Source organism: Cervus elaphus, chromosome 33, assembly GCF_910594005.1.
Source record: "Cervus elaphus chromosome 33, mCerEla1.1, whole genome shotgun sequence".
Classification (NCBI taxonomy): domain Eukaryota; kingdom Metazoa; phylum Chordata; class Mammalia; order Artiodactyla; family Cervidae; genus Cervus; species Cervus elaphus.
This window is the reverse complement of record NC_057847.1, coordinates 62,874,280-62,895,718: the sequence shown is the minus strand read 5'-3', so window position 1 is coordinate 62,895,718 and position 21,439 is coordinate 62,874,280. Positions and strand designations below refer to the sequence as shown.

At 39.3% G+C, this 21,439-nt stretch overlaps 1 protein-coding gene across 11 annotated transcripts in view; it reads left to right on the top strand.

The window, feature by feature from the left end:
- The window catches only part of R3HDM1 (R3H domain containing 1), a 154,861-nt gene extending 137,762 nt beyond the window's left edge, over window positions 1–17,099 (top strand). For 10 of the 11 annotated variants that reach the window (XM_043894565.1, XM_043894563.1, XM_043894564.1 and 7 more), the window contains 6 exons: window positions 8,940–9,043; window positions 11,059–11,231; window positions 12,726–12,870; window positions 14,275–14,357; window positions 14,724–14,808; window positions 15,755–17,099. In XM_043894565.1, coding sequence (XP_043750500.1) covers window positions 8,940–9,043; window positions 11,059–11,231; window positions 12,726–12,870; window positions 14,275–14,357; window positions 14,724–14,808; window positions 15,755–16,116 — 952 coding nt within the window. In that variant the 3' untranslated portion in view covers window positions 16,117–17,099. Of the gene's footprint in view, window positions 1–8,939; window positions 9,044–11,058; window positions 11,232–12,725; window positions 12,871–14,274; window positions 14,358–14,723; window positions 14,885–15,754 lie in introns of all 11 variants that reach the window. The other variant, XM_043894566.1, reaches the window with a different exon arrangement.
- The last annotated feature ends 4,340 nt before the right edge of the window (window positions 17,100–21,439 follow it).

Here is a 21,439-nt window from a genome sequence, read left to right as displayed (position 1 = left end):
GTGATGAAGCCTTGTATGCCAGGGTGTGTGTGTGTGTGTGTGTGTGTGTGTGTGTGTGTGTGTGTGAGTTGTTTTATGATTGCTACTTCAATCTCTTCATTTGTTATAGGTCCACTCTGATTATCTGTTTATATCTGATTATCAGTTTCTACTTGAGTTTGTTTTGGCAGTTTGTATGTTTCTAGGAACTTGATCTGTTTTCTTGGTATACAGTTTTTTATACTATTTCATTATCCTTTTTATTTCTGTAGTCTGTAGTAATCTCCCTTCTTTGTTTCTGATTCTAGTAATTTGAGTTTTCCCTCCTTTTTTCTTGGTGAGTTAAATAAAAAGTTGTCATTATTGATCTCTTCAATGATCCAGCTCTTGGTTTCTATTGATTTTCTCTTTTCTGTTCTCTATTTTGTTTATTCCCATTGTAATCTTTCTTATTCACTTCCTTTGGCTTGCTTTAAGCTTGGTGATCTCTCCCCCAGGCCACCCCCAGTGTCATAACATGAAAATGAAGATTATTGATCTGAGATCTTTTTTTTTTTTTTTTTTTACTTATTTTTGGTTTTACTGGGTCTTCATTGCTGCGTGCAGGCTTTCTCTAGTTGTGGCAAGCAGAGAGTAGCCCCCACTCTCCATTTGTGGCGCATGAACTTCTCATTTTCTGTGCCTTCTCTTATTATGGAGCATGGACTCTGTGGTATGCAGGCTGCAGTAGTTGTGGCACACTCCTTGTTGGTTGCAGCACATGGACTCTAGAGCGCATGGGCTTACGTGGCTGTGGCTCACAGCCTTAGTTGTCCTATGGCATGTGGGATCTTCCCAGACCAGGGACTGAACCCATGTCCCCTGCATTGGTAGGTGCATTCTTTACTACTGCACCACTGATGAAGTCCTTTCTTCTTTTTTAATATTGGCATTTACAGATATAATTTTCCTTCTAAACTCTTGCTGTTATGTTTTCATTCATCCCAAAGTATTTTCTGGTTTCTCTTTTGATTTCTTTTTTGGCCTTTTGGTAGCTTAGTATTGTAATGTTTAATTTCTACTTACATGTGTGTGTCCCAACTTTATCCTACTATTGATTTCTAATTTCATTTCTTTGTTGTTGGAGAATTTATTTTGTATTATTTCTATCCTTTTAAGATTATTGAAGTTCACTTTATCGCCCAGCATATGGTCTATCCTAGAGAATACTCCACGTATACTTGAAAAGATTGTAAATTCTGTTATTGTTGGATACAGTGTTCTATAGATGTCTGTTTGGTCTAATTAGTTTGTAGTGTTGTCCAGGGTTTCTGTTCCTTATTGATCTTCTGTATTGTTGATCTGTTCCTTACTGAAAGTTTAGTATTGGGAATTCCCTGGCAGTCCAGTGGTTAGGACTCCACACTTTGACTGTCTTGCGCCTGGGTTCAATCCCTAGTTAGGGAACTAAGATCCAGGAAGCTGTTAAGAAAATGTTGTATTGAAGTCTCCAACTACTATCACTGAATTGTATATTTCTCCTTTCATTTTTCAGTGTATGTTTCCTGTATTGCTCCTTTAGTAGGAGCTGATGAGTTTATAACTGTTACATATTCCTGATCTTTTTTTCATTATGAAATGCTTTATCTTGTACAGTTTTTGTTTCAAAGTCTGATTTGTGTGATATTAATATAGACACACCAGTTTTCTTGGTTACTGTTTGTTTGATGTATTTTTTCAGTTTCAATTCAGTCGCTCAGTCGTGTCCAACTCTTTGCGACCCCACGAACCGCAGCACGCCAGGCCTCCCTGTCCATCACCAACTCACAGAGTTTACCCAAACTCATGTCCATTGAGTCGGTGATGCCATCTAACCATCTCATCCTCTGTCGTCCCCTTTTCCTCCTGCCTTCAATCTTTCCCAACATCAGGGATTTTTCAGATGAGTCAGCTCTTCACATCAGGTGGCCAAAGTATTGGAGTTTCAGCTTCAACATCAGTCCTTCCAATGAATACCCAGGACTGATTTCCTTTAGGATGGACTGGTTGGATCTCCTTGATGTATCTTTTACTGTCTTTTTATTTTCAGCCTTTTTGTCTCCTATAGACAGTATATATTAATAGTTGGATCATTTTTTATCCTTCTGACATCTGTCTTTTGATTGAATTATTTAATGCATTCACATTTAATGTTATTACTGATGTACTTTGCCTTATTATGTCTGCCATTTTGCTTTTGTTATTTATCTCCTTTGTCTAGAGGGGTTTTTTTTTTTTTTTAAGTGTTTTTTCTAGGATTTATCATATGTGTCTTAACTTATCCAATCAGCTTCTGTTTTATGCTAGCTTAGTTCTAATGAAATAGAGAAAAGTTACTTCTACATAACTGCTCTTTTCCCCCCTTCTCCTGATACTTTTTTTTCCCTGATATTCTTGTTATGCATATTATATTAATGTTACAAACACAATACATTGTTATAATGATAATTACCTTACCATCAGTAGGCATTTTCTTAGCCCATACAGGTTTGTTCCTATCCACATCCTTTGTGCTATTATTGGCACATATGTTACATTTCTATATGTTATAGGTCTGACATTACATTATGTACATATTATTTTATACATTTGCTTCTTAAATCAGAAGAAAGGGAAAATGTTCATTTCTACTGTCTTTCCAATTACATAAATACCTGTACTTGGTTGTGTTAGTCTGTTCAAGCTGCCACAACAAACGGTCATAGACTGGGTGGCATAAACAACAGAAATTTATTTTCTCATTGTTCTGGATACTGAAGGTCCAAAATCGAGATACCAGCAGGGTTGATACGTGCTGAAGGCTCTTCCCTTGGTTTGCAGATGGCCACTTTCTCATTGTGAGCTCATTTGTCCTTTCTGCAGTGTGTCCACGCAGAAAGACAGCAAGCTCCCTGATGTCTTTCCTTGTCAGAGCACTAATCCCATTGGACCAGGGCCCCACCCACATGACCCCATCTAACCCTAGCTACCTCTCCATGGCCCCATTTCCAAATAGCATTATATTAGGTTAGGGCTTCAACATGTGAATCTGGGAGGGATGCAAACATTAAGACCATAATACTGTACTCTCTCTGTTTATTCTAGTTAGTGCCTACTGTAAGGTATGTGTGCCAGCAACAAATTCTCAATTTTTACTTACAGAAGTAAGTTTTTAAGTTTTTACTTACTTTTAAGTTTTTACTTACAAAGTCTTTGTTTTGCCTTCATTTTGGAAAATAGCTTTACTGAATTTAAGAATCTTTGCAGACAGGTATTTTTCCTTGACCATTTTGAGTATGTTATCCCACTGCCTTCTGACTTCCGTTGTGTCTGCTTAGAAGTCAGCTGTAAATTTTACTGGGGTTACATTGTAAACAACTAATCATTTTTCTTATACTGCTTGTGTTTGACTTTCAGCATTTTTACTGTGGTATCTCTTTGGGTCTCTGAATTTATTCTGCTAAAAGTTTTTTTCAGGTTCCTGGATGAATAGGTCTATCCCCCTCCCCCCCCCCCCCAATAAATTTGAGCTGTTTTCAGCCCTTATTTCTTGGAATATCTTTATTGCGCTCCTCTCTGATAATCCCCGTTATATGTGTGTGAGTTTGTTTAACAACGCCCCACATCTCTCTGGAGCTCTTTGCTCTGTGTCCCTTTTCCTCTCTGTTCTTTACCTTGTGTAATCTTTCAGTCTGTCTTCAAGTTCATTTATTCTTTCTTCTGCCAGTTAACATCTGCTGCTGAGCCTTTCTAGTGAATTTTATATTTTAGCAGTTTTTAAACTCCATAATTTCCATTTGGTACTTTTTAATATAATTTCTCTCTCTTTTATTAATGTTCTCTATTTGTTAATGCAACCTTGTCACCATTCCATCTTTACTTCCTCAATCATGATTTTCTTTGTTTCTGTGAACATGTCTATAATGTTCTACACTATGGTCTTTCTGATAAATGTGAAAAATCTTTCTCTCAGGCAGCTTCTGTTCCCTGCTTGTGTCCAAAGTAGGGGTTACACTTTCCAGTTTACTTGCATACCTTGTAATTTTTTTAATTGGATATCTTAAATAATGTAGCCTGTCTGGTTATTGTCGTTCACTTGTTAATTTGTTCACTGACTGACTGGATTACTTAGTGAAGTCTATTTAAGCTTCCCACCACACCAAATGTTCAGCCTCTTATGTTGTTCCTCAAGCAGGGAAAACTGCTTTGGGTATTCTCACAGTCATCCTAGAATCACAGTTTTCTTTTTTCCTTGACAGCATCCACTAGCTGCCAACTGATTACTCTGTTGCTTCCAATAATGCTCTGACTCACAGATTGCTCTACAAAGTAATTCAGTCAAAATCGTGCTCCTTTGAAGGAAAAGTTTTTGTAGTCAGTATTTGGTTTTTATTCTGCCCTAAGAAAGGATCATTCCTGCTGTATTTTTACCTGTTTCCCTCCTGCGAACTAGCAGGCCTACAATTTAGCCTGAATGTTATATCTCCTCCCAGTTGTCTTTATCACACCCACTCCTGTTCTTTTTTCTTTTTTTTTTTCCACTCCTGTTCTTGAAGGGAACAACTGCCCACTCCAGTATTCTCGTCTGGAGAATTCCATGGACAGAGGAGCCTGGCAGGCAACGGCCTGGGATTGCAAAGAGTCAGACAAGACTAAGTGACTTTGACTTTTCACTGTTCTTGAAAGCACCTGTAGGTGTGAACGTCTTTCCTCTGTGTTACAATTGAAGACCATTCTTTTGAGAAAACATTAGATGCTATCTGTTTTATGACCTGTTTTCTGCCCAGAAATCTCTGAGCCGGGGCTCAGAAGCTGGGGGTGTGGACAGTGATTAGCTTTTCTTGAAATAACATCCTACCCTATAAGCTGAGAACTTTTGGTGGAGGGTGAGGAGACCACAGCCTGGGATCACTGGCATGAAATCACCACTTCTTGAGATGGGGCAAAGGTGATCTGACCAGAACCCCGGTATTCTCAGTACACCACACCCACAGTAGACCCTCTGTCCTACACATGGATGTTGAAGGAAAAGGAGTTCCCATCTCTCACCTTCATTCACTCAGGATTTAGCTTCAGCAGCAGGTACCTGGGAGCAGGATGAGAAAGCTGACATACCACTCCCAGGAAGAAACCCTTCCTCTGGGTGTTGTGGGGAGAGGGAGCTCTGTGTTCTTTGCTGCAGTGGTCTTGAGTAGGCTGTATTTCACTGAGAGAGGCAGGAGGGAGCGATATTGTTTCAAATACCAGACTCATCTTTCTTAGCAGCTTTTCATAGATGCTCTTGAATAAATGTTTCTATTTTGCTTTTCATCCTTAGGATCATTTCTATCACCTTTAATAGCTTTCACCAGTCTCAGTGGGGAGATAAGATGAGTAAACTCAGCTGTTGTGCTAGAAGTCATTCTCTAATAGGTGAAATTTGGTTCAAAAAATAAGAAATTATATTATTTGGCCTTCTATCTTTTGAAATTATTTTAAAAGATTTTATGAAGCTGTTTGAGAAATGGGATGCCTCTTCTACAGCTATATCACACAGCAGGTGTACAAGCATCATCCTGAGTGCCAGTGGCAATGTTATGGTCTCACTGTAGGAGCAGACTTAATAAGTAGCTAAGGTATTGTCAAAAAGAGCACCAGCTCTTTTTGGACCAGCTGTACTAAAACTAAAATTACTGTTTGGTGAATGTTTTCTACCACTGCAGTGAGCCAGTAAAGTGATATATCCATAGATCCACTAACACAGGTGCTTGATAAGAACCAGTTTATACTAGTGGCTTAGTTAGAATATGGTCCATTTCAAACTCAGTCATTCACCCAGAAGCACCATAGATACCTTTGTGTTTGATTGTGTTTGATAATAGCTGCCTGTAAATTTCTCAAACCAAAGGCATCTTTTATGTAAAGTGTGCAGTGCAGACCCTCTGGTCTCATTCAAGTACTTGAAAAATACAAGTTTGTTTTTAAGGAAAACATTAGCCCTTACTGCAAGTACTTCTGCATCCCATCTATTTTTAAAGGGAAGTAATCCTCTCTTTGGACAAGATCTCCCTTTTATCCTCTCAGTTGCCTAGTAAAACATGAACTGTGTTTCATATCTTCTGTCAAATGACTACATTCCTCTGTAATTAACTACTTGCTCTAAATTCATCATAGAATACAATTATGATATGTCTGTAATCCATCACCTGCCAGAGGCTTACATACTTGCTTCCTTTATCATCCTGGCAGAGTCTTACAATTCTCTGGATTTAACAATTTGTCTTAACTGCCAGGATACAAAGTAGATTCAGTTCTCAGTGAAAGCAGCAATCTTATCCTAGATGTCCCTACATATTTTTTGTTTTGTTTTGTCTCTGAAATATATTTTCTCTGTTTTTTAGTCTACATAGTTTTGTTTTGTTTTCCCACTATTTCAGATTGAAAACAGGTAAACTATAAATTAAATACATCTAGGAATAGAAGCATTTAACCAGAAAACCTAAAAAAATTGACCATTTGCATTTAAGGGAAAACTCCAGATATTGGACAACAGAAGTTTTACTTGACATTCATTTTCATTAATTGAGCATATTAGTTTGGTCAAATTCAAATTGATTGAGGGCTTATTTATATTGTCCTAAATAGGTACCCTCATCATAAAAAATAAATAAAGTGAAAATCACTTTGAATTGCAAAAGGCTTATATCGCAGAAAGCTAATATTTTCTTCTAGAGAGAACAAACCTGACTGAGGTCTGTCCTTCAGATGAATTGGAGGTGTTTTATATTTCAGAAGATCACAGGCCATACTGTGACTTCTGAAGAAGATTCAGATTATTAATTGATACTAAATCCCTGATACAACATTTAAAAGTAGAACCTTGCAAGCAGTTTTCACAGGGTATTTTTAGTGATTATAAAATGCATGCATGTGTTTTTGGAAAATGCAAAAGCAAGTATAAATTATCAGGAATCAGCAAATATATCTACAACCCTAAGGTGACTTCTGTTTTCATGGTCATACCACATTCTCTTTATCTTTCTTCTCATTGTATGTAGTTTTAGGGCTTCCCTGATAGCTCATTTGGTAAAGAATTCGCCTGCAATGTGGGAGGCCCCAGTTCAATTCCTGGGTGGAGAAGATCCGCTGGAGAAGGGTTAGGCTACCCACTGCAGTATTGTTGGGCTTCCCTTGTGGCTTAGCTGTTAAAGAATCTGCCTGCAGTGCGGGAGACCTGGGCACGATCCCTGGGTATGGAAGATCCCCTAGAGAAGGGAAAGGCTATCCACTCCCGTATTCTGGCCTGGAGAATTCCCTGGACTATATAGTCCATGGGGCCGCAAGGAGTCAGACATGACTGAGCGACTCTCACTTTCATGTAGTTTTAACATAGTTAAGATCCTATTGGATTTTTATCCCAATGAAGAAAGAAGAACCTAAAAATCCTTCTATCCTATGGTGTAGCTTTCTATTCTACCCAGTCGCAGTACATTTTACAAACTATGCCTGAGCTGTATTATTTCTGCAGATGGCTAATACTCATAACACATTCTGATCATAATTAGTATCAGTTTAGAAAGTACTACTTTTCCATTCTGTCATATGGCCGAAAATCACTTTTTATCAATTCATCCCTATACATTCCTTTCTTGTTCCCTTTTATTGAACTACACTGAGTTACTGCCACAGAAAACAGTAAAACTTTACAAATTATTAATTGGAGACTTGTCAGCCTGAGTTAGAGAATCATTTATAAACTTTTCATTACAGACATTTTTAAATACACAGTAATGTAAACAGAAGTGCACTGCAGCCCCGTGTAGCATCACTTAGTTTCTACATTTATCGATTAACAACTAATCTGTTTTCATTTAAACTTCTACTTCATCCTCCTCTCACGTTATTTTCAAAAAACCAAAGTATTGTATTATTTCATTTATGAGTATTTCATTATAGGTATCTCTAAAAGGTTTTTTTTAACCTACCTAGCTTAGGAGTACTATTTCACATTCTAAAAAATTTAACAATTAATTTCCTAATTATATCAAATACCCAATTGGTCTTTGTATTATCAACTACCCCACAAGTACGGCTTACGTTTTCACACATTTGTTTTGTAGAATGTCCCAGAGCCTGAATTTGACTGATTGTGTCATCATGGTGTTAGCATGTCTCCCTGTATTCTTTCTAATTCAATCATTGGCTCGAATGTGTATTTTTTGATGCAGTTATGTGAGATGTAAATGCAAAATGTGGTTAAAGCTATATTAAGAAATAAAATACTATGTAAAGAAAGTTGACTTAAATGATGAAAAAAGGATGGTAACAGGGTTTAATAGTAAATGAAGATTTCTAATTACTTCAGAATTCTCAGAATTCACAGTATTGCTCTATGATTTTCACTCTTTTCCTGAAAAATTGCTAAACAGGGAAAACCTTAAAGACATATTTTACAATAACAGCCTTTTATTTTTGTCAGTATTTATATTAGAATGTCAGAATCATGTTCTAGTGTTTATTTTATTCCTTATATATTACATTTTTTAAGGAATAAAACCTTTTTTCTGTCTCATCATTGTCCAACTGCATATTTTCTTTTCTAAAATATAGCTTAATGAGATTCAAATAAAGTACTTTTTTATTTTGTAAAATTAGTGAGTTTTTTCTTCTTTTTAAAATGATTATTTGAACAGTACAAAAACCCTATTTAGAATAACTTTTAAAAGAATAAGAGCAATGAAATCAGCAGGTTTTTTTTTTTATATCTGTGTTATTGTCAAAAACAAAGTGATTTTTATTCAGAAAGTAATTACATATAACTCACAATTTAAAAAAGAGTTAATTTGGCTTGTAGTAAGCTTACTACTTGAAAAATAATTTTATTTAAATAAATTTACAGGACTGTTCATTCAAAGAATCTTTACAGTCATCTCCATCTCATTGTGCTGTGTTTTTATATTTGTTTGATTTTTTTTCCCCCATAGCTCATCAGTAGGTTACTTGCAACATCCAGGATCAGAACAAGTACAGTTTCCTCGAACTACTTCACCGTGCAATTCCCAGCAGCTCCAAGGCCACCAGTGTGCAGGTATGAATAGATAATTGGGGCCGGGGGTTGGGTGGCGGGGATGGTTTGTCCAATTGAGAAATAAGTCCCTTGGACATTTCTAGGAAAAAAGGTTTTCAACCTGTTAGGTGCTGAGATATGCCCAGGGTGCTCAGGGCGCATGAGCAGTCAGATTTCACAGGTTCAGTCCACTTCTTCCTTCCCCGCTACCAGCAGCCCTGCCCTCTGTCTCCCCTCAGGCTCTCCTTCCTGCCTGCCTCGTCATTACTGATATCCTCTAGGACACTTTCTTTCATTACTCTTTGGGTTCTTCCTCGGAAATTCAACCACTTCCCAAGCTTCAACCTTGGCTTTCGCCACTGTCTCCCAAATTTGCTTCTGCCATGACAAGACCACATAGCCAACTGCCTATTGGACATTTCCTAACCAGGAATATGTCAAAGGCACTTTAGATTTAGTATTTCTCCCTTTTCATCCCTTTCTTCACCTTCCATATTGGGATCAATACAGATTTCAAAATCCTAACTCTCTTCTGTTCTCCTCTTTCACACTTAGGTTGTCACCATTTCCTCAAATCTGGTCCATTCTCTCCTTCCTCACTGCTTCTGCTTTTGCTTTTTTTATGTTATCTGCATACCCAGCCTTCCTCCTCCCCAACACATACACACATACATACACAGTTAAAGAATTATCGTCCTGAAACAGATGTCTCTTCATGTCATTCCTCTGAATTAAAAATTTGCGTAGATTCTCCATCTCCACTCCCCGGCAATTAAGCCTCCTATTTATATCAGAATTCTATTTCTAGAATGTACTATGCTTTTTCGTGCCAAAGATACTTTTGTACCTATTCTTCCCTCCTCCTGGTGTTGCCAGCCCACCATCCAGTTGCCAAAATCCTGCGTATCTTTAAAATTTGACTCAGAAATCATGTTTTCTGCAACGTCTTACTCAGTCCTTAAAACTGAGTTTGTCGCTTTGTTTTCTCTGCTTCCTTAGTTTCTTAAACAATCCTTTATCGTAAGACCATATTTTATTGTAATGATCTGTTGACATATGTAATCTCTCGAGGAAACAGAAAAACAATAGATGATTATCAAATATATGGCTAATAATGGCTGCACCAATATGGGCTGCTGTGGCCAAGGAGAACCTTGAGATACTCCTAAGCAGTCAGCCCTTCTGTGGTGTACCTACCCAGGTCAGGTTGGTGCTATTCCTGGGGAACTGGAAATTACCAGTACGATTCCTGCAGTGTAAACAGTGGTCCTGGAGGCAGGCCCCAGGGCACCTTACCTTACTGAAGTGGTGAGTGGCAGCTACATTCCTAGTACTAGGAGGGCTACAGCACTGATGCCACAGCAGGAGTGAATCAGACAGGACACTGTAGTCCACTGGTACCCAACCGCTGTCAGTGGCTGACAGCTGTGAACAGCTATCACGTGATTATTTCAGCTCTTTTAAAGTCAGCCAAAGTGGTCTTCCTAGCCGTTTTCAAATGAGAAAATACAATGAAAGAGGGTAAGTAATTTTCTCTGAGTCAGAGGACATTTCAGAGCACTGAAATTATGCTTTCTCAATCCCATATGCCAAACTTTTCCCTACCACATGAAGCTGATTCACTCAAAAGATGACTTTTTACCATATATCCAAATTTCTGTAGGGTACTCCATTTTCCCAGTTTTCCTTTATGTATTTAGAATAATGCTTATTTGAAAATAAATTTATTTTAAAAATTAAGCACTTTTATAGGTCATATCACAGTTGTGCTACTCTCTACTAGGTCTTTTAGATAATTGGATGTTCCTGACCAATTATGTTTAGGATAAGTAAGATGTTTAGGTCTACAGAGTCAATTTCAATATTTTTTTAAACACACAACATTTGTATGAAGCATCAGAGCTTAAATCTGGCTTACATAAATAACAATAAAATTTTGGTCAGAGATATAAAAGTATTGTCATTATCTTGGTGTTTAAAGAAACTAGCTATTTGCTAAAGTATGCTAATTGCTGGGCCCTAATTCTGATTTTCAGCTGTGCCACCTCCACCACCTGGGGGCGGAATGGTGATGATGCAGCTCAGCTTACCAAACAATCCACAGTCTCGTGCCCATTCACCCCCACAGTGGAAGCAAAACAAATATTACTGTGATCACCAGAGAGGACAGAAGTGTGTGGAATTTAGTAGTGTAGACAATGTTGTTCAGGTAAGATGCTTCTTTTGTCTATTATATTTTTAAAACTTTCAACACTTAGTCACATAAAACTGACCAACCTATGACTTGATGCTGAATTTGAAATCTTCTCAAACAGATTAGTAAAGAAGTTTGGACATTCTCTATAGCCAGATAATTTAAATACTGTTTCCCAATGTTTGCTTAGTTAAACATTTTTAAATTTAGAAATTAAGAAGATAAACTAGATCTGAATTTTATTAAAGAAAATGAATTAAGTTGCTATCTTGCCTTTCCTATATGAACTGTATTTTAGTGTAACCAGAAGGTTGATGAGGGAAGGCTCTTCATCATAGAAGAAATGCAATCAGTAAATTTAAAAACAATGATAGAAGCTCCAGTGGCGCAATCAGTTAGCGCGCGGTACTTATAAAAACAATGATAGAATTTTAAAAGCACTATTTTGGAATCCTATTAAAGTAATGAACAAGGAAACATCAAAAACATCAGGAAAAGATTTATGGGAAGCTTTCAAATAGGTAGATTAGGCAAACAACACTTGAAGCAACTGATCATTTGTAGAATCAAAGTGGGCCCAGGTTCTCTCTCTGGTCAAGAAACTAAGGAATCCACAAGCCGTGCCTGGGCGGCCAAAGAAAATAGTACCTGAATCTAATCAAGCCTCTCTAAGTCTAGCTATTAATTTACAGAAAATACAGGAAGAAAATAAAAAACAGTTTATAGGTACCACAGATATTTTATTGGACAAATTGCCTATTTCTTTAACAAACAAATGGCATTTTGAATTGAAGGATGAGTCTATTATAAATTTAAAAAGACTCAAGAGTTCTAACAATCAGATGCAATGTATGGGGATCTTCCTTGAATATTAGTCAAAAGACATTTTGGGGCAAAAAGTGAATAAATATATTCAAAGTGCTAAACTTAAAAAGAAAGAAACTGTCAACCAAGAATTTTATAACTAGTAAAACTGTTCTTTAGAAGTGAGGGGAAAATTAAAAATTTCTGGATAAACAAAATTTGAGACCTGCCCTACCAGAAATTCTCAAAGGAGCCACTGCAGAGGGAAATGAAAGTATAATACTAAACAGTAATATGAAGCCATACTAGGGAGAAAAACTCTCAGTTAAGTACATGGGCAATTTTAAAAGCTAGTAAAATTGTACCAGTATGGTGTATAGTGTATATTTTCTAATGGAAAAGTATCTACAATACTATTTTAAAAGTACAAAAGTATAATTCAAAAATAGGAAGTATAGTCTGTTTCCATTTTTGTAAAGCAGATATATGGATACGTATGCATAGAAACAGTGTTACTAGTGTTTATCCTTGGGAATTGGAAATTATAAATTTCTGTACTGTTTTAACTTCTTAAATAACAAGTACCTATTATAATGATGTAATGTGTACATATTTGTAGTCAGAAAGAATAAAAATTTCTGTCCAAAAGGAACTCTTGGAAAACCCTGACTAAAATGCTGGCCTGTTTTCTTGATATAATTGCAGCACAGTCCTCAACTCAGTAGTCCCATTATTTCACCAGCTCAGTCACCAGCACCAGCGCAGCTGTCTACCCTGAAAACTGTCCGTCCCTCTGGACCACCACTTTCCATCATACCCCAGTTTTCTAGAGCTTTTGTCTCTGGGCAAGGTAAGTGCAGAAAGCTAGTCACAGCCTCAGAATTTTAAGATATCCATTCACTCCCCATCAATTTGTAATTTACCTGGTATTGCTACCTTTCCTTTTCCAAAGGACTGCATTTTCACCTTCCTTGGGCATTTTCATTTATTACCGTTTTCTCTCCTGATCTTAATGTTTCATCATAATTAATAATTAATTAGTGGTACTTCCCTGGCAGTACGCTGGTTAAGACTCTACACTTCCACTGCAGGCATCCCAGGTTTGATCCCTGGTTGGGGAACTAAGATCCCAAATGCCACAACTAAGCCCTGGCATAGCCAAGTAAATACATAAGTAAATATTTTAAAAATAATAATAATGTCTTAAAGAATCATTAAAAAGGAGAGTAGTATCTGTATTTTTGGTAATTATATGGTAGTTTCAAAAAGGAAGACAAACAGGTGTCCAGTAAGCCGTTGAAAATGTGCTCAACATCATTCATTGAGGAAAGGAGTATTAAAATCTCAATAAAATACCACTTCACTCTGTCTTCGTGCTTAAAATTGTGTCCGGTCTCAGCGCTAAACCTTCCTGTTGACCTGTCCTTCAGCTAGTGTTTAGGAAGGAGCAAGTATGTCGTGGGTGTGTTCTACCAGGGAGCTGCCCAAGCACCCTGACAGTGTTCATCAGAAAAGAGCTGCACACAGTGGCAAGAGGCTCACGCCTCGCTTGTCTCTGTTAGGAAACTACCAGGAGAAGCACTGTATGATTTCCCGAAGATGCTCTCTTAGCACCCACCCATAACCCTCCTCCGGACACTGAGTGTGCTACATTTGGGGACTTACAGTTAAAATGAGAATACAACAAATGAAAACATTACTCTACAGACAAAACTTTTGCAGTCAGCATGTGTGAAGTGCTTCCCATGGGATGACTCTGGTCACTAAGGTGTGAAAGAAAATATATTTATAGTAATTAATAATGATTTGGGGGAGATAGCTTCATGTTTTTCCAAGGTTCTTTTGTCCCCTGAATGTATGTTCTGTTCACTTTTAACCATCAGAGAAAATGTGGATTTTAGTATCTCAGATGGGCGGAATGAATTCTTACAGTTCCTTTGGAGGATTTCACTTAGAATGTTAAGGTTTACAGAGAAGTTTCTCTCCATGCTAACTTTTCTACAAGCTCCTCCCACTTAACCTCCTTTATAACTGTTGTTATTAGTCCCTAATGCTTGCAGGAGTTTATCCCAGCTCTTTGAAGGATATGTGGAGGCTTTTAATTTTTTAAAAAAATATGTTAGTACCTCCACTTTTTTATTCTATTTGGTAGAATATGTTCCCTCTCTCATCCTGAGACAGCTGAGAAAACTCTGTGAAGTACTCTGTACCCGAGTAAAGGAAAATGTGAAAATGGTTTTTTATTAACTTTCAGGAGATGCCAGATACCCGTTACTTGGCCAGACCCTGCAGTACAACCCTCCTGCTGTTCTGCATGGACACATTCCAGCCCAACAGGTGTGAGAGCTGCTCTCTGACTTCCTGGGCCTTGTTGGCTGCTGAGAGCGGGGCGCCCTGGCCCTACCGAGAGCAGAGGGAGGGAGAAGGTGGTGGGGGCATCACTTCCCAGCACAGTCCAGATATGAGGGGTTGGGGGCGGGCGGCAGGAGGCATTGGGTGCCATCACTTACAAAAGACTGTCAGCAAGTGATGGGCCAAAGTTCTGCTGCCACTGAGGCAGAATTCAGAAGGCCTGGAGGTGGGTTTTTTTTTCTTCTAAGGTACAAACCCCAGACTGAGTGCGGTTAGTTGTTAAGTGGTCAGACACTGCAATTACATTTTGCAGCATCATCAACCTTATTTCTCATGTTTGTGGATTTTCAGGGTCAATCTGGCAGTAGGCATGGCAACCGAGGAAGGAAGCAAGCCAAAAAAGCTGCCTCCACCGACCTGGGTGCAGGAGAAGCAGGTGTGTCCCCAGGAGGCATCCGGATGTGCTTCTATAGACTGTTGGCCTGAGAGTCTTAAACTGCCACACCACAGAAGTGGGTTTTCCTTGTCTAGAATCCTACACAAAGTCTTAGACAGTTATGCTGTCTATAATGCAGGCTTCTTGAATGTTCTTTTAATTCTGTCTCATTTCGGGTCTGGGAGTACTGAAGCAAAGGTAGGTTTAGGAGGAGTGCAGGGACCAAAGGGATTCGAAAGAGATGTGAGAGAGGAACAGGTAGGATGAAATGCATTGCCTCTGTATTCTTTGAGAAAGGATGTATTCTTTACACCCTTCAGGCAGTACAATCTGAAGAACAAATACATTGCCTTTCTATGGCAGAGGACTTTCAAGTCTGTACCTTAACTTTCTATTCAATAGCCTTGGGTTTGTTAGGGCAAGTGCTATTTTAAAGATAACATACAGAATACTTCCCTTGTGGTCCAGTGGTTAAGGCTGCACTTCCAATGCAGGGGGCATGGGTTCCGTCCCCCGTCAGGGAACTAAGACCCCACATGCCAAAAAATAAATAAATGATAAAAAAATTAAAAAATAATAAAAAAAAAAGATCCCACATGCCTCATGATACAGCCAAAAAATAAAAATTGAAGAGAACGTATAATTTGACAATGGGAATTTGAAGTTCAGGAAGCTGTACCCAGGAGCACACACCTAGTTTGAAGAAGCCACTGCACAGGCTGCATTTTGTACGTGAGGCTGTGAGTGTGGCCGGTGGCATGGGTCTCTCTGCCCCCCTTGCTTGGGGGTAAGTAAGAAATATTTAGAAGATGGCCATACCAAGCATAACTTTGTGGATTTGAATGGTTTCAGAAAATTGTGTTCATTTCCTGTGTCATTTGAGTCTGCAGTACATTCTGTCCACCTCTTGGTAACAGGGATTAATTCTCTGCCTTTTCCATTCCAGTTGTTGGGAAGGTCTTGGAAATTACTGAACTACCAGATGGAATAACTCGCATGGAAGCCGAGAAGCTCTTTGGGGAACTCTTTAAAATTGGCGCCAAGATCCGGTGGCTCCGGGACCCTCAGTCCCAGCCCCAAATGCGTCGTCACCCTCTCTGTTGTGGCAGTGGTGACAACACTGTCAACCCCGAACGCTCGAAACCCAGTGACTTGGCCTCCACGTACACCGTCCTAGCCACATTCCCCTCCATCTCTGCTGCGCAGAATGCATTGAAGAAACAAATTAACTCGGTTAACAAGTTTAAGCTGAGAACAAGCAAGAAGCACTATGACTTTCACATTTTGGAAAGGGCAAGTTCTCAGTAACAGCCACCTCAGACCCTTGGCCTTTGTGGTCCCCCCATCGTCACCCATCCTTAACTGGCTTGGTATCGGGAGCTTCTGTTAACACGATAGAGACTCCTAAGATGTGTGGTCATGGCGTTACAACTTCAGAAGACAGGCCGGTGATCCAGCAAAGAGGGGGAAAAATACACGTTTCACCCCACATGACTGTAGGAATCCACATCAGAATGATACAGAGTTAGCAGCTTTTTCTGAGGAAATGCTGTTCAAATGCCTCCTAACTTTTATAGTTATTTTGTTTTATATTTCTGAATTCTTGTATCAGATCCAAAGCTCTATTGTACAGCAAATTATTCTTCAAAATGAGTACCACCAGTTGCAACCTGTATTTCTTTTTTGCAGCCAGCACAGTGTGACCCGACATAGAATTTGGGGGAATAAGAATGCAGGAGTGGAGTAGCCAAGTTAAACCACATACTATCTTTTGGGGGGCCCAGTAGGTGACTAAGGAGAGCTCACAAACAGGATTACTCTTCCCCTGTATCTCTAAACACAAACAATTTCCAGAAAATAAAGAATTCCCTCATAGGGTCCTTTCCTTATTCACTTAGGTCATATGAACACTGTCAAGTAAATTATGTTCTTAACACCTCTTAATCAAACCACTTAGATTCAAAGGGGAATAGGAATCATTCTAGGCAGGAAAATACTTCCACTTTTTTTTTTTTTAAAAGTGTCCCTCTGATAACTAAATGCCACTTATTTGCATTCCCTTCCTTGTGGATTTTTTTTTTTTTTTTTGTCACCTGAGGAAATGCATTTGATGAGTGCTGGAAACTTCTTAAGTGGTTTAAAATGTGTTTTCATTGTTTGCAGCGGATCACTGGACATCAAAGATTCATTGCACTTATGAACAAGGAACCTTTTTTTCAATTTGCAAGGCTGTACAATGTGTGCTGATGCAAGCCTTTTTCAGTTCAAAAGAATAAATGTTTACAAATATATTCCCACTTTGTCTTTTGTAAATTAAAATCACCTTTTTAAATGAGTCAGTACGGAAGACTTAACCTATCTTGAAGATTTCAATTTCAGACTCAGGGAAGATGAGAGACATTAAATCCCCTCACTTTACAAATACTCTAAAGCACCAGTCTCTCTATGGGAGTGTTTCTTGTGGGTATAACTCATGTCATTTTGTCTTCAGTCAGTTGTAGACAACTGTGAGTATGAATGAATGTGTAGTGAGACAGCTGAAAATATAACATTGTGACCATTTAGGTAAAGAATTTGTGGGTTTAGGTGATGTTTTGAGCACCCAGTTGTCCAGTTTAGCTCAAGTTCTTTATGGAAAGCTTTCCCCACTTGTCAGCCCAGCAGAATCTAACTGGTAGGAGACCCAAAATGGGGGCGAGGGGAAGGGGATTCTGCCATCTGCAGCTTGCCTGAAGCCTGACTGGCTTCCAGCCCAGACTAGGAGTTTATTTTTTGCAGCTCAAGAGCAATAGGTGTTACCAGGCTCTGGCGCAGATGTTCTCTCCCTCTAGAGCATCTGCAAAGCCCTACTTTGTCCCAGGGGATCCCAAACCCACCGCGTCCCCTTGCACACACACAAGCTGGTGTGTTGCGATTATGGATATTGTGCTCCTGAAAGCAGAAGTGGGAGCTGCCTCTAAACCAAGTCAGATTAAGGAGCCAGACACAGAGAAAGAAGTAGGAAGGAGCACTGTGAAAATCACTCACTTCCAAGGACTGTTGAATTTTTTAATTTTTGATTGTAGAGAGGGCCAACATTGCAGTAGGAATTTTTTAATTATGGGGGTGGAGACAAAACTACAATCCTATGATTTATTTCAGTTCTCTGAATATTCTAAGTTTTGCTGTAGAAATCCTGATAAAGTGAGGGGTTATTTTAATTGCGATATAATTGACCTGTATTCATTTCAGACATATGACATAACAATCTGATACTGAAAGATGTTGATCGCAATAAGTCTAGTTAACATTCATCACATAGTTATTTTTTTTCTTGTGACAAGAACTTCTAAGATCTGTTTAGCAACTTTTAAATATACAAAACAGTATTAATGACTGAGGTCACCATGCTGTACATTAAACCTAAAGTTCTGCTCTAGACACTTGGTTTACCCTGTAGGAGTTGAAGACTGCCCAGAGGAAGGCAGAGCTGAAGCTATTGTAAAGTCAGCCCTGAGTCTTCACCACCAACATCTCCCCACCCCTGTCCCCAGACAAGCACAGGTCCCCGAAACCAAGGAGCCTGCCATTAAAAAACAACTGTAATGATTAGCTTTAAAACTGGCCTTGAAACTTTAATGTGAACATATTTTAAGTGACCTGTTGATGAGAGTCAACTAAATGAACACCGTTTCTAATATAAGGGCAAACAGCACATAATTTTTCATAATCGTTCTCAATTGTGTCCAAAGATACTGAATTCACATGCTTAATACTTGCTTTAGAATTTTTGAAATATACTTAGATATATAAAATCCTGCATGTGCTTTTAAAAATACAAATATCCAAATTTCCACCCCCCAGATACGCATTACAAAAATACACATGCATTCCCTCAACTATATTCTCCTGTTCTTTTTGATCTAGAATCTAATTTCATCTGCAGAAAAATGTTGGGAGGAGGAAGCACTCAAAGGAGGCGTTTAAAGATGTGATTTGGTGCAAACTTTAAACCTTCCTAGGGACAGCTTCCGTGCACCACAGTCCTGGCTGTGGGTTTTCCCAGAGCACTGACCGTATTTAGGGGCAGACAGTACTTTTACCAATAAGATGAGTTATTTGTATCTGTATCAATATTAGCAGCTCCAGCAGCCCCTTTGGGAATGATGGAGGGCATCTGATAACTTTGTGGGCACTTCTGCTACCTTATGTATTAGGAAGCTGAGAGTAAAGGCTTACAGGTTTTTAAGCCCTTGGTCCACAAAGAATGTGAATAGGTGTGCTTGTGAATCTGGAGTACAAAGTGTGTTTGCCAACAGTAATTTAAAAGAATTAGCTTGTCACCTGAGCTAACAAAGTAGGTATCTGAACCCTCCCCCACACTAAGAAATTGGGTTTTTTGATCCCACCAGGGGGGGACCTATGGCCTATAAATAGTGAGGAAACCTACAGGTCTCAGTAGAGCCCACAGTGCCAAAATAGCTTGGGAAGAGGCAACCCAGCACATCCTCAGCTACCGCGGGAAGCCAGAAGAGTTACATGCTCCATGTGTCAACAACTGAAAAAATGAGAGTGTTAAGACCAGCAGAGGGCAGCCAAGTTCCTGTGTGAAGGTGGCCAGGTCCCTCCCCACTGACCCAGTCTCCTGCCTTCACAGCATGTAATGAGGCCTGGTACGTATTGTTGGACACGAGTGATTAAACAACAACGGTGTATTGTGTGTTGTCTTCAGAGATGGAGAGCACTAATTCCCGCCGCCTCTGGTGACCAGTGTGCACGCATGATGGTGGCAGGATTCAAAACTGGTCGCGTGTTGCTTGGAAATCTTCAAGCCTGTATGAGCTGATGCTAAAAAAGAACCAGAGACTTGCATCCATTCAGCTGGTAGCCCTCACCAGCCCAAGAAACAGATAGATACAGGCGCTATTTATTACCCCATGGCCACATGTGCTCAGGTTGTGTTTTGCGTATTTGTTCGTCACTTTTCCCCTTTTCGTGTCTCCACTCTGGATTTTATTTCACCAACATGAGAATATTGGAGGAGTGTAAGGAAGAGACTGTAGGAACTTCTAATCAGAAAACTGAAGATGTTGGTTCTTTGCAGGGGGAGAGAGAATCATTGAAATAGACAAATCATTAGCTACCTTAACCCCTACCAAAAAAAAGAAAAACAGCACATTTTCAGTTCTTTCTTGCTGCTTAGCAGACCACCCACATTTAGTGGTTTACAGCACTAATCCTGTGGGTCAGGAATTTGGGCAAGGCTTAAAGAGGACAGCTTGGCTCTTCACCTGATATCAGCTGCACTCAGCTGAGCTGGGCTGGAAGTTCCAAAGTGAACTCAGGACTGTTGTTCAGTTGCTAAGTTATATCCGACTCTTGGTGACCCTGTGGATTGCAGCATGCCAGGCTTTTCCTGTCCTTCACCATCTCCCGGAGTTTGCTCAAATTCATGTCCATTGAGTCAGTAATGCCATCCAACCATCCAGTCCTCTGTCATCCCCTTCTCCTCCTGCCTTCAGTCTTTCCCAGCATCAGGGTCTTTTCCAATGTGTCTCTTCGCATCTGGTGGCCAAGGTACTGGAGCTTTAGCATCAGACCTTCCAATGAATATTCAGGATTGATTTCCTTCAGGATTGACTGGTTTGATCTTGCAGTCCAAGGGACTCACTCTCAAGAGTCTTCTCCAGTAACACAATTTGAAAGTATTAGATGCATTTTTGACACCAGAGAAGCTATTTTTTATCTAAACCTGGTCACAGTGCTTGCTGTTAAACAGGTCTCAGTAATAATGACCTTAAGGGAACAATAGAACAAGCTTGTTATCAGACAGGAAAAGTAACAATGGCAAAGGAATCAGTTGTAAAGACTCACAGTTCTGTTTCAATGGTAAAGATTAGCTCAAAGCACTTTGTTGGACAGTGGTAGAGAATTTCAAACCACCTCCAGCATTGAGTCACCAGACCAACTGGAACCTAAAGGATGATGATGTTGACCTTTTCTAACCCTTATGACTTTGGTCAACTAAAGCTTGAACTCAGTAAACCTCTGCGCAAGGTCTAAGCTGAATTCTCTGCTCAAGCCCTTTCATGAAAATGCATGTATCCTTAGCTTAAAACTTCCCCAATGTGCTGTTTGGGGAGACACTGCTTTGGGAAAGATCCCTGATGTTTTCCTTACTTCCTGCAAGTAATAAATAAAACCTTCCCTCTCCTGATCTTTGGCTTGGTTGTGTCTTTTGGCTGGATACCCACCAAGAGGCAAACCCAGTTCGGGGGTAACAATATTGAAGTCCCAGATGTCATTTCTCTTGCATTCTGTTGGCTAAAAATGAAAAAGCATAGGGTCCACTCACAGCAGAGGCAATAACCCTACCTCTTGATGAGAGAAGCAGCAAAAAGCCATGCAGAATGGAAGAGAATGGTTACAGTCATCTTTGGAGATAATTTACCGCAAGCACAAATAGCCAGTAAAAGTCCCCACTGACTCTGCCTCCAAACCACATCCTGAAGTTTCTCTCAGGATACTAGGATTTGTCTTCATCACTACCGCCCTGGTCCAAGCTGTCATCTTCCTATATTGAATGGAAATGGCCTTCCTAAGACTCTTGAGAGTCCCTTAGACAGCAAGGAGATAAATCAGTCAATCCTAA